The sequence below is a fragment of the Lingula anatina genome, chromosome 1 (genome assembly GCF_051362555.1).
Source record: "Lingula anatina isolate TDL-2025a chromosome 1, LinAna3.0, whole genome shotgun sequence".
NCBI classification, from domain to species: domain Eukaryota; kingdom Metazoa; phylum Brachiopoda; class Lingulata; order Lingulida; family Lingulidae; genus Lingula; species Lingula anatina.
The window spans coordinates 42827960-42841845 of NC_141767.1; the positions used below are offsets into that span (position 1 = coordinate 42827960).

The 13886-nt window shown below is 33.0% G+C and overlaps 1 protein-coding gene across 1 annotated transcript in view; it reads right to left on the bottom strand.

Moving 5' to 3' along the window:
• Position 1: 1 nt before the first annotated feature.
• The window catches only part of LOC106158549 (succinyl-CoA:3-ketoacid coenzyme A transferase 1, mitochondrial), a 45838-nt gene continuing 31953 nt past the window's right edge, over positions 2 to 13886 (bottom strand). The window contains exons 6-15 of the mRNA XM_086999357.1: positions 8928 to 9034; positions 8471 to 8639; positions 8177 to 8288; positions 6897 to 6991; positions 6153 to 6274; positions 5643 to 5718; positions 5207 to 5299; positions 4540 to 4620; positions 1643 to 1744; positions 2 to 1243 (exon numbers count right to left, since the gene is read on the bottom strand). Coding sequence (XP_086855483.1) covers positions 1196 to 1243; positions 1643 to 1744; positions 4540 to 4620; positions 5207 to 5299; positions 5643 to 5718; positions 6153 to 6274; positions 6897 to 6991; positions 8177 to 8288; positions 8471 to 8639; positions 8928 to 9034 — 1005 coding nt within the window. The 3' untranslated portion in view covers positions 2 to 1195. The remainder of the gene's footprint in view (positions 1244 to 1642; positions 1745 to 4539; positions 4621 to 5206; positions 5300 to 5642; positions 5719 to 6152; positions 6275 to 6896; positions 6992 to 8176; positions 8289 to 8470; positions 8640 to 8927; positions 9035 to 13886) is intronic.

Consider the following 13886-nt stretch of genomic DNA (forward strand, 5'->3'; position numbering starts at 1 on the left):
ATTATTTCCAACAAACTAATTTATTCAAGATACATGTTTTACACATTAAAAGCTAACCATACCCTGGCAACTGAAATACTTAATATATAATATTCAATTTGCCACTTGACTTTGATATCTAATTGATGATACTATAGCTGCCATAATATGCAAAGTACTTTGTGGCATGCAAGACGTTCAATCTCTGGAGTATAATCAAAATATGCCAGCACATCTTTGCTACAAATGTTTCACATGTGCATGTGCACATATACTTAAAACCTCTTATTAAACCACCTTTTACACTCACTGTGATAGCAGTTTTAAAAAATTTTAAAGCCCATACTAGTATGTATTATGACCTTAAAACAAAAGAATTAAGGACATTTTTTAAAATGAAACTGTCAGGAAATACATGATTTTTTTACAGTGTGTGTATGTGTGTGTGTGTATGTGTGTATGTGTATGTATGTATGTGTGTGTGTGTGTATGTATGTGTGTGTGTATGTATGTGTGTATGTATGTGTGTATGTGTGTGTGTGTATGTATGTGTGTGTGTATGTATGTGTGTATGTGTGTGTGTGTATGTATGTGTATGTATGTGTGTGTATGTGAATGTACGCTGTATGTTTCTACATGGTTATTTGTTATTTGTTTTAAGATTCTATCTCCACAGTTGTATGTGCTTTCACATAATGCTGTTTGAATTGCCCAAATAATATATTGAATGACAGTAAATACATTTTTTCAAACTCACTTTAATGAATGATTTTCTGAATACTTTATCCTTAAAATAAAAAAACATGTTTTTATAAACTTGAGCATTTAACTTGAATTTATTAAAAGTTAATGATAAATAAATGATTTCAAAAAACTTTGCTTTGCACATAAAACATTCAATAAGATTAAATGAGGAGAAAGCTTTCAGAGTCTGTTAAATCGGTCTTTATTATCATTTAATGTATCAATTTTATTTTCCTAATCTTAAAATCAGTTACTATCAACGACAAATATTACAATTTTCAAGTATGTCATCAAATTATGACATTTGTGAAGCGTAAAAAAAAAAAAAAAAAAAAAAAAGAGAGGGAAATCAGATGTAGTTGAGAAAAAGATGAACTACAAGTCTACAGCCAAGATTACAAGAAGTTTAAGTTTAGAAAGACGAAAAGTTTCCCATTCCTTCTAAATAGCTGTCAATGTTGGTTTGAATACTTCAGTGATCATGGTCAATCTGGCCCATGGGCTGGAGGTTGTCTGAAACCTTTAAAGAAATACCACTCTATGAGTCTCAATTGGAAGCCTCGTCAGTTGAGAAAATTAGGTAATTCTTTGAAAATTAAGGACACAAATAACCCAAATAGGTTATAAATATACCTAGTAAGCTATTTCAGTGATGTTGCATACATTTATCAACATCTCCAAATAAGCATATTTGTTACAGTAAATGCTTTAATTGGTGTCAAACACCTAACTTATCCTGGACATATTTAATAATAAAACATACTATCTGATATTATTCCAATTCACAATTTACTATTCATATTTATCATGATTATGAAAATAGATTAAGAAAACATATCTGATTCCCACAAGCTATCTTAAATAACATGTGAAATAATTTAATTATAAAAATGGTTGTCACCGTTAATTTTGCACTTACTCTAAATTCACATGCAGTACAAGCAACAATGTCCTCCACAGATGTATCATCTGCTATCTCCACAAGAGTTAAACCTTCAAGGGGGTCCACATTAAAGACACCCTGAAACAAAGTTCATCATAAGTATCTCGTGCAACTTTCATTTCAATGAGCCATTTCAGTTCAATTAGGAACTGAAAATCAAGGTTGTGTTATAAAAGAAGGGTTATGTAGTGAGAGAGTGAAGTCTTGACACGTGCAGTTGTGTTACATAATACCCTTGTATATAGGTGTTTGACTTCTACCTGACCAGTTTTTATAGTGATGTCCTTTTTCTGACAAATCTGTTTCATAAGTTGTATCATGCAACTAAATCTAACAAACATATTCTTGTCATGCTGAATAATAAAATATTTCAAAACGTGGGTCTTAAAGGTGTGGCAACCCTTAGCAAAATATCAGGCCTGTCGCAATCTCTCTAGCAAATTCGCTGTAAATTTGCTACAAATTTGCTGCAAATCTGCAAGAAGTTCCTGCAAATTCACTGCAAGTTTGCTGCTAATTTGTTGGAAATTTGTTGCAAAATATGTTTCCTTTGTTGCAAATTTGCAAGAACATGAATACTTTCTTGCAAACTTACTGCAAACTTAATATGTTCTTGCAAATTTTCTGCTAATTTGTTGCTAATTTGCTAGAACATAAAGACTTTTCTTGCAAACCTGCTGCAAACTTAAGTTGTTATTGCAAATTAGCTATAATACAAATTTTTTTGCAAACTCCTGCAAACTAGTTGCCACAAGCAAATTTGCTGCAATTTTGCCGCAATATTGCAACAAACTTTTCATTTTATATATTATTTATATATAGGGAATGGCTTTTATATATTTCAAGTAATGAATGCATATAATAATCTGGAAATAGAAATTCAACAAAATTAAAAAAGTATATATATATGTGCCTCTTATTAACCAATTCATCCTTATAGTGAGTTGTGTTATAAAAGAAGAGTAATATCCAGTAAAAGGGTGAAGTCTTGACACGAGCAACTGTGTTACATATACCCTTGTGTATAGCTGTTTAAGTTCCACCTGACCAGTTTTTATAGGGATGTTGTCCTTTTTCTGACAAATCTATTTCATAAGTTGTATCATGCAACTGAATCTGCTAACAAACATATTCTTGTCATGCTGAATAATAAAATATTTCAAAACCTGGATCTTAAAGGTGTGGCAATGGCTTTAATATACTTCAAGTAATGAATGTTTTAAAAAATAGCATGCATATAATAATCTGGAAAAAGAAATTCAACAAAATTAAAAAAGTATATGCATGTGTCTCTTATTAAATAATTCATCCTTATATTTAGTCGTCATGACCGTCATGACTTTGTATATCAATGAAGAGTAAAGTCTTGACATGTGCAATTGTGTTACATATTAAACTTGCATATAACCGGATTATTTCCCCTGATCAGTTTTATGGTTATGCTGTCATTTTCTATTCAATTCTGTTTCATAAGCAGAATCATGCAACTAAATCCATTTACAAACATGCTTTTCTTGCTGAATAATAAAATCTTTCAAAAAGTGGATCTTAAAGATGTGGCAATGGCTGTTATGTAAAGAATATTAAAGGGATAACAACTGTTCATCAGATATCCATATGTCACAATAAATACACAGTAAACAACTCATAGAAATATAATAAATTCAATTCTACCAAAACGGCAGTTAATGCAATTATTCTAGAATTTGCGCTTGCCATCACAACACATGAGCTCCATAGAAGGCTATACTCTGTAATAATCTCTTAAGAGATTACTACAAAAATAAAATTTTTTTTAGAAAAAAACCAGGGACCAATTTTGTGCGAATGGATTAATTAACCATTGGTAAGTATAGGGAAATTGTCCTTTACCCCAGGAAAATCCATTTTTCGGCCAAAATGAACAGCTGTTATTCCTTTAAACAACACCCACACATTAAACTTACTTACTTTCATGTTAATAAAAAAGGAAGAAACAATGAAAGAAAGAAACAAAGAAAATTATGTTCCCTTGCAAAGCAACATGAACAACATCATGGACAACAAAGTACCCAAGTACATGTACTTTAAGTTACAAGGGGATGTGCCACATAATAAAGCTGATTTCATTGACTGTGCCTTAGCGAAAATCTCCGCTGAGATAGATCAATCCTGTTAGCATAATAACTATTATTCTGAAAACAGCCTATCCTGAACAATATTAAAAATTTGGTGTAACAGTTCAGATAATTTTTTTGGGCTAAAGCTCTTTTGTAAACCCACTCCATAAAGTTGTCCATTGAGTTCAACACAGCTCTGAGAGAAGCATCACCTCAGATGCCAGACATGCTATCATATATCCAATTATCTACAAGACCTTCCTGAAATAAGAACCTGACAGGTTTCTTGCAACCCAGATCAAAACATCAAACTATTCTTAGTGTCTAACAACCACCATCAATAAATGTCAATGTCAAATTGGAAGGAAGTGAAATAAGAGTACATACATTTTGAAAAATACTCATTAAGAAAAACAATTGAAGCCACAAAAATAGAACAAGTCATACAGGAATTAGATTAATTTTGTATTGAAAGATTCATTCCATATATGGAGAAAGGCAGAACAACAAACTATACAGAAGGGTATTAATTTGCCAAATTGCCTACAGATGACAAATGTGTACTGTGCAGCATACTATACAAAATAACTTGACACCATTTTATTTAAAACATATACATGTACTGAAAAGTGTATTTGAGTTAGAAAGATATGGAAAATAGCCTAGGATGCAAGAGACATTAATGAACCCTTTTAAAAAATTTGGTTTATTTTGTCTATTTTGTTTGTTTCCTACAAAGAATAAGTGTAAAAACCTGAGGATCCATGTACTTACTTTTTCTGTGATGATCATATTTACACAGCCTTTTCCAGTAAGGGGAAGTTCACAGCTATCAAGGATTTTTGGTCTTCCATCCTAAAATTCAAATTGAGATGAATCATTTCATTTTCACATGATTATGTAAAAATATTTCATGTAAGGTAGAGAATGTAAGCCTATACCAAATACAGAATTAAACACTGGCCAAAAAAAAAAAAATAGTTTTTTTATATCTATGGTTTTAATATACTTTATCATACAATAGTGTGGCATAAATGGTAGCATTTTGTTCAGTAACATGTGTGCCCTCCCCTAGCTGTGATACAGGCTAGTGCCCCACTTCTTATGGACCCCACGAGACCTCGAATATGGACCTGGGGCATCCTTCTCCATTCTTCCACCAGTGCAACTCTTGACTCTAAGATGGTGGTAGGCTACAGCTGGCGGTTATGAAACTGGCTGGCCAGTTTATCCCAAGCATGTACAATCAGAGACATGTCTGGTCTAAACGCTGGCCACAGAAGAATCTGGGACTGCTCCTGCATATCCTGGCAGTATGGCTAGGGGCACTGTCCTGCTGGAGCAAGTTAGGGTTGGGTGTTTAAGGGTAGAGAAACTTTTTTCTTTCTGTCTATTTATCATTTGTATGAGCTTGTTTTCAACTAGTGAAAAAGCTAATAACCTTTGAGGTATGTTCCATTGTAACAACTACTTTAGTATCACCTCCACTAGCGACGAGATCCATTGCTCCTCCCATGCCCTTAACAAGCTTACCCTGTCAAAGAGAAACATAACTTGTAATAATACATTTTTGTGCATTTTTTCCTTCTAAAAGAGATTTACATGCCACTTTAAGCACATGTATAAAGTTAAATATGTACACAGTGCGGTCAATCATACACCAAAATATTACGATCCTGGTTTTTGTAATGAATTACAGGACTGATACAGGTTACACAGCACACTGAACACAAAAAGGATGACTTAAGTCCATACCATAAAAATTTAAGTTATTATCAACCAAAACACAGTAAAAGACTCTTCCGAACTATTCTTTAAGTTTGTTTTGTATTTGTGTGTCTGTGAGAGAGATAATCAATTAGTTAAAGTCCACTTACGGGAATCATCCAATTGGCAAGGTCTCCAAATTTGGACACCTGCATTGCCCCTAGAATGGTGAGATCCATGTGACCCCTATAACATATAAAATAGTTCCAATATTTCCAGATGCTTAAAACCACTGGCTGATTAAAAATATTGCATTTTGGTTCCCCCTATTTTATAATGACATTCCCTACTAGTGTTACTACATTATAATTTCTAGAAAGACCGAGGAACTTTGCAGTGAGCCTTTTACTTTGCAATGTTAAGAAATGTGTTTATCAAGTGCAGTGCACGTTTTTGTTGTTGTTGTTGTTGTTGTTAATTGGTGTATACATGACAAACATCTTTCATTCACTTAGTGGTCTAATTTTGACATTTTCCTTTTTACCTTATTTTTAATGTTTCAGTATCAATAAATTTAAGAGGGATTATGCAGGAGATTAGTTGTAAGTGATAAAAATATAAACCCTTCAAAAGAAAAGAAAAAACAAGGAGTAACTATACAATAAGTCACTAACGATTACCCTCTTATCATGGCAAAAGATTCATCACTGGAGAAATACGCTGCCCCAGGGACCACAGTGACGGTCTCTTTACCAGCGTTTATCAGATCTGGGTCTTCCTCACCTGCTTCTGGATAGCCTCCCTGTTTTTAGTGAAATAAAAGTAAAGGTTCATACCTGGATCTGATATCAAATGTATATTAAACAAAGATAAAAGAATTTCTTATGAAAGGTGACAAGATATAATTATACAAAGGATGCTAGCTAATGAATTGGCACATTATTTTATTTAAAAAGCAGGGACACTGCAGTTTTAGAGTTAAGTTTTTTTTTTTTTTTTTTTTTTTTTGCTTCAGGATTTGATAATAGCTAGAATAAAGCACTTTTAAAAATGTTCAAGTCAACCAGCTCATAAGTCTAGATGGAGCTATTTACAAATACTGGATCCTGAAGGACCTTTTATAACATATGTATACACTGATCTTTTGTCATTAATAATCAATCATAAAGTCTCATCTCCCCTTTCAAGAGTAACAACTTTACTGAATTACTGTTGAGTTAATTTCTGAAATTACAGCATCAGCAGCACTTTTAACAAATCAAAATGTTACACTGATTGAAACAAATGTTGGGATGAGCAAGGAGCCATAAAATTAATGCAGCATCTTATTTGCTATTAAAAAAAGAGAAATTTCATAACCAAAATATATCAATTTCTATCTTTTAGGAATTAAATTATGATAAACATGACAAAACTATACTTACCAATCCAAGAACGCCATTTTCACTTTGTAAGTGAATGGTAATATCAGGATGGATATAGTTGCTGGCAAGCATGGGCATTCCTATTCCTAAATTGGCTGGGAAAAGTTGAGGATGGTTTGTCCAAAATATATTTTATGTCTATGTGTATGTTATTATATGCTAAATATATTTTCACTGTCTAAAATATGTTATAAAACATCATGGAAATTATTTTTTATGACAATATATAAATATTTCTTTGCAAAGTGGTATTAACTGCCATTGCTTTCATATCAGTCTAATAGTCTTACATAAAAATATAGAAATCCATATCAGTCAGTCAAATTTGCTTACAAATTTGTTTGAAATAACCAGTAAAACTAAATATTTCTCAATCATTCTGCTCAAGTAAACCATCTTATGTGTTAGGCAAAAATGTTACATGTTAGCTTAGATCTTGAAACTAACAACTGCTGCATGAAAACAAAACATTCCTACCAATTTAAGCAATTGAACAAATGCAAATCAACCCACAGCACATTTTTAGAAATGTGTTTTGAACTTTTGATGCAAAAGAATCACGTCTCTGATAAGCAGTGCATGTTACAGCTCTCATTATCTTCCTCAAGCCATTTACCTCCATTAAAAATATATGTATGAAACATGCAATATTTATGTTATGTGGTTCACCACTAAGTAATTAAAACTCTCTCTCTCTCTCTCACACACACACACACACACACACACACACACACACACACACACACACACACACACACACACACACACATGTTTATGGGCGCATGCAGGCCAAGTTGATCCATGGACTAACAGATCCCTGGATCAAATATGGCCGACCCACTTGAAAGCTTGCCTTAAATCCCCCCAACAGACACTGAATAGATTCCCCGCATAGATTACAGGGTAAGTTTTCAAGTGGGTTGGCCATATTTGAATGGTTGTGAATGTACTTAAGCCTTTAAACTGAGAACTACACCTAAGCATAATATTCCTGCCTAAAAATGAATCAAATGACAGAAGCAAATGTTAACAGAATCACATTTCTGTAGAAATGTGCATTGATGCACAAGTAACAAGTCCCCAAGTACCAATACACGTAATAGCTGCCAGCGATGGTTTTCCTTGATCTTTAACGATGTTTAAGCTTCATTTGAGGAAGCATGAAGCACATGCACGCAGCCATGACCTTCACCTCCAAATTACTTAATTGTCTTTTGGTACGTATTGATACCTATCAGGTCGGGAACATTTCAAGAAAAATAGGATCAGTAAAAGGATACCATACATCCCATCCTTAAACTCCATGGCTGCCCTCCTAATAATCCTCTCTCTGTTTATGGCCCCAGGAGTAGAAGGTTCCTCCGTAGTTTTCTTTTTCTTCAGTGTGCGTTTCTTTAAAAAATACGACAACTTTTAATTGCTGAACCCAGTAAGTCTTACTTACAAAAATGCTGAAAGATGCTATATATTATGTATTCATTATTCAAAATTTATGATTTTATTCACATCTAAAACTAATAATCACACATTTTAAAATCACATTTCTGTTTATTATCAGAAACGTTTTTCTGTACCTCAATCCTTTTTTCATATCTGTCTCCTTTAATTATTCTTTTCACATAGATACTGGGTACATGAATATCCTCTGCGGGGAGAGTATCTATATCCACAATCTCTTCTACTTCTGCAATGGTAATCTTAGCAGCCTTGCACATAGGGACATTGAAATTTCGAGTTGTTTTCCTAAAAATTTAGCAACTGGCTTTACAAATTATCTTAAGATAGATAAACAAAAAGCTTATTTCCAATATATTCCTAGAGGTACAAAAACAATTGTCTTTCACTTGCATTTTACATTGTAATATATTCTGAGCGTATTTGAGCTTTAGAACCTACATGTGAATAAATAAATAAAAACATAATAATAATAATAATAATAATAATAATAATAATAATAATAATAATAATAATAATAATTATAATAATAATAATAATAATAATAATGCATTTAACAAAGGATTAGCTTAATACCTGAAGATCAAGTTTCCTGCCTTGTCAGCTTTCCAGGCCTTCACTAGTGCAAAATCTCCAGTGATTGCCTCTTCCATAATATATTGGCGACCATTAAATTCACGACTCTGTAGAAAAAAAAATGGCCACTTAATCAAAATAATATAAGATCACACAATAATACACAACTGATGATGATGCTTTCTTATTCTGGGTATGGCCTCAACAATAATGATCTTTTTGAAAACATGAACAGAAAATTCTGGACCTGAATATATAAACAATTTCACTGATAAATTGAGGAGAAAACCTTTCAGGAAAAGTGCCATAAAACAGACTTTTCTGGGGTGAACAATGATTTCCCCATATTTATCAATGGTTACTAAATCTGTTTTGACATTCAAAGTAAGCTGATTGTTTTTTAAGTGTGCTTTTTTTGTAATAATCTCTTAAGAGATTATTATAATTATGCAGTGTACCCATCTATGAAGGCCCAAGTGGTACTATGGCGAGCACAGATTTCAGAAAAATTATGATAACTTCCGTTTTGGTGATTAACTGGCACTTATTATATTTTTATATGTTGTTTACAATGTTGTTATCCTTTTACATGTTTCTTCCTCACATTCATTTAAGGGTGCCTGCCCAGAGATTTAGATCGATCTAAAGATTAAGTTTTAGATCGACCTAACTCCCTGGGGGTTCAGGCTAAATTGCAGTCAGCCGAGCGGACACCATAGTTAATTACCCCTTTACAGCTTTTAGTAGGCTGGACAGACGCTTAAGCCGGCCAAGCTGACAGTAAACTAGTGAGACTCCCCACAGGGATAGTTCAATCTAAAAATCTATGGAAATGGGGTGTAAGACCAAAGCATAAAATGACCAATTCTTAAAAAAAAACTAAACACAAATGACAAAGCATTTAGCCTATAAGTTAAATAAGAAAATATAAAACTATAATTTAAATAAGAAAAAAAATCATGTTACATAAACCTTGTTATGAAATGGGAACTGTTAGTGTCAAAAGAGCCATCAAGTCTTAGATAACCACTGCAATGTACCCTGAGTTTCAGTATTTGTGAAAAACTTGCTCTCCTCTATTTCCTATACAGAAAATACATTTCTGATAACTTTAAGCCTAATATAGGTGGTCGTTCTTACTGTGACATCAAATGACAGTTTAATTATTAATATTATGAAGGTAATGTGCCAAACAGTTCAACTAACATCAATTAATTAATTTGGAAGAAACATCATTTTGGGTGGAAATGAATAAAAACCTTTGAAAAAATTGGTCTATCTGTTAAAACGTCCATCTTTCTGAAAGTATTGCATTTTAACAGAAGTGGCATGCAAGATAAGCCACCATTCATGCTTAACACATGTTTCCAACATGTTTTATCCTCCTTTTTAAATCTCTATTCACTGGCTTGAAAATTTCCCCCGAGTCAAAAAGCCATCTTCAAGTCTTGGATTACAATAATGAATCAATCTTTTCAATGGGCAAAAATAATCAAACTTTCAGATACATTATTCTAAAGTCATAAAAATTATATTTTTATAGCATTTAAACCCTGTCCATTTTAAAAAGGGAAAATCCATTTTATTCCCCTTTAAATGGCCACAATTGCACTTTAAAAATGGACAAAAATTGGAAAAAACATCACTGGATTAAGAAATTCATTGGATTTTTTGGGAAATTTCCTCAAAACTGGGGGTCAAAAATCAATGAAATGATGACTAATTGATGTTTTTGGGTAAATTCCCTGAAATTAATTTCTCTAAATAAGTCTTGACCACTTACATTTTGAGGAAATTTCCCCAAAAAGATGGTTTGAAAATTGGAAACTCTTAAGGAGTTAGATTTGGGGAAATTCCCCAAAATTGGAGTTTCATAGTCAGACATTTATGCCCACTTAAGTTTTGAGGATATTTCCTCAAAACAGTGGTTTGAAAATCAGAACGTCTTATTAGGTACTTGAATTTTGAGGAAATTTCCCCAAAATCTGAATCTCAAATTTGGAAACTATAAATTTTAGGGAAAATTTCCCAAAATATTTTGAGAAAAATTGAGAAATAAATGACCAAACACAAAACATACATTAATACATGCATTAAAATAATAATAAATTAATAAACAATAGTAGTGATAATAATATGCAATTACTGACACAGTGTTTTGGTCGTCTTGACAATTTATTGACCCCTTTATATACCCATGCCTTTGGTGTTGGTCAATGATCCCAGCTTCGAATAAAAAATATGTTGAGATGACCAAAGCACAACGTCTATAACTGTTTCATAACAAGGTTACAGGTAAATTGTCTATAAATAAGATACGAAAAAAAAAAAGGATGTTACATAAACTTTGTTATGAAATGGGAACAATTAGTGTCAAAAAGCCATCTTCAAGTCTTGGATTACAATAATGACTCAATCTTTTCAATGGGCAAAAATTATCAAACTAAAATTATCAAAATTCCCCAAAACCTTGACTTGAGAGTTAGACAATCATGCACACATATATTTTGAGTAAAATTGAGAAATAAATGACCAAACACAAAACATACATTAATACATGCATTAAAATAATAATAAATTAATAAACAATAGTAGTGATAATAATATGCAATTACTGACACAGTGTTTCGGTCGTCTTGACAATTTATTGACCCCCTAATATACCCATGCCTTTGGTGTTGGTCAATGATCCCAGCTTCGAATCACAAATATGTTGAGATGACCAAAGCACAATGTCTATACCTGTTTCATAACAAGGTTACAGGTAAATTGTCTATAAATAAGATACAAAAAAAAAAAGGATGTTACATAAACTTTGTTATGAAATGGGAACAATTAGTGTCAAAAAGCCATCTTCAAGTCTTGGATTACAATAATGACTCAATATTTTCAATGGGCAAAAATTATCAAACTAAAATTATCAAAATTCCCCAAAACCTTGACTTGAGAGTTAGACAATCATGCACACATATATTTTGAGTAAAATTGAGAAATAAATGACCAAACACAAAACATACATTAATACATACATTAAAATAATAAACAAGAGTAGTGATAATAATATGCAATTACTGACACAGTGTTTCGGTCGTCTTGACAAATTATTGACCCCTAATATACCCATGCCTTTGGTGTTGGTCAATGATCCCCGCTTCGAATCACAAATATGTTGAGATGACCAAAGCACAACGTCTATAACTGTTTCATAACAAGGTTACAGGTAAATTGTCTATAAATAAGATAAGAAAAAAACAGGATGTTACATAAACCTTATTATGAAATGGGAACAATTAGTGTCAAAAAGCCATCTTCAAGTCTTGGATTACAATAATGAATCAATCTTTTCAATGGGCAAAAATTATCAAACTTTCAGATATACATCATTTTAAAATCATAAAAATTATATTTTTATAGCATTTAAATTTTGTGGTGCTTTAAATGCATAGAAAAAACTTTAAGGTAGTGTGCTTATCAATTTTGTTGTAACCACTCAATAGAAATCCTCTTATATTCTAATTCGCTGATGCTTAAACATATAAAAAAATTTTTTTACCATCTAATAACTCTCAACGAACAAAACCACTTCATCTTCAAAAATCAAAATCATTCATTTATAAATAGCAATGAGTCAAGGTGCCTCTGCCTGTGTACAGACAATATTACATAACAACCTTTGCTCCATCACCAGTCATTAGAGTAAAGGGGCCCGCACACGGTGAGCATTCGGCGCGCGCCACTTGCGCTGCGCCAGATGCTCGCGCTCCTCAGCTCCCCGCAAACGATGCGCTCTTTGCTCAGCAGAGGTGCCTCCCGGCCTGCCCCTAGCGGACGCACTGTGAACTGTGGAATCATGTGTTTAAGGAAACATTACATATTGTTGTTTTTTCTGATAGCAATGGATAATGGTGACCACGTTAATCAATCAGACTAACTATAACTGTGTACATTTTTGTTGACTTCGCTGGGGGCTGCCATTTTTGTTTGTTTCCGGCTACTGGCACATGCGCATTGTTAGCATGGCGTGAGCAATCGGCGCTTGCACCCCGCACACGCTGAGACATTTGCCTCAAGAGACCAAAAAAATCAAACACGTGAGAAATTTTGCTCAGCCGTGCGTGAGACAAAAATCTCACCAAATTACCCCCGCACACGATGAGAAAACGGCGCAGCGCAAGTGGCGCGCGCCAAATGCTCACCGTGTGTGGGCCCCTTTAGATCTCCCGCATAACCCAATTCCAATTCCAATTCCAATTCTAGTACAGTTCTCACTTTTATAAATCTGATAATTTTACAATGCATAAGCAAACCCTTATCTTTATATAAATGTTTTTATACAAAAATTATTATTATTAGGAATAAACTGGAGAACATGTCCGTATAGAAATGTAGATCAACTTCAATGATCATTTCCCTTTCTCACGTGATCTGTTCACCATTTGAATACAGCGCCCCCTGCATTACTCCCAAATGACCTTCCTCCTAAGACACGTCATCCTTGACCCGTTAAATGGCAATAAATACATTTTAAGAAATTATGGCTTAAAAAATAAAGTATCTGTAAATTTCACATTTTTTCCCCATTGAAAAGATTGAGTCATTGCCTTACTACTGACCAAAACAAAAAGTAACATGGATGCATGTAAATTATCTATAAATTGAATGAGAAAAAATCATGTTACATAAACCTTGTTATGAAATGGGAACAATTAGTGTCAAAAAAGCCATCTTCAAGTCTTGGATAACCACTGCAATGTACCCTGAGTTTAAGAATTTCTGAAAAACTTGCTCTCCTCTATTTCCTATACAGAAAATACATTTCTGATAACTTAAGCCTAATTGGTGGTGGTTCTTACTGTGAAGATCAAGTGGCAGTTTAATTATTTTAATATTAAAATACTATTATATGGGCAGAAAAAAATAATCCTGTTTGATATAAAGGTAGGCTTACTACTTCCATTA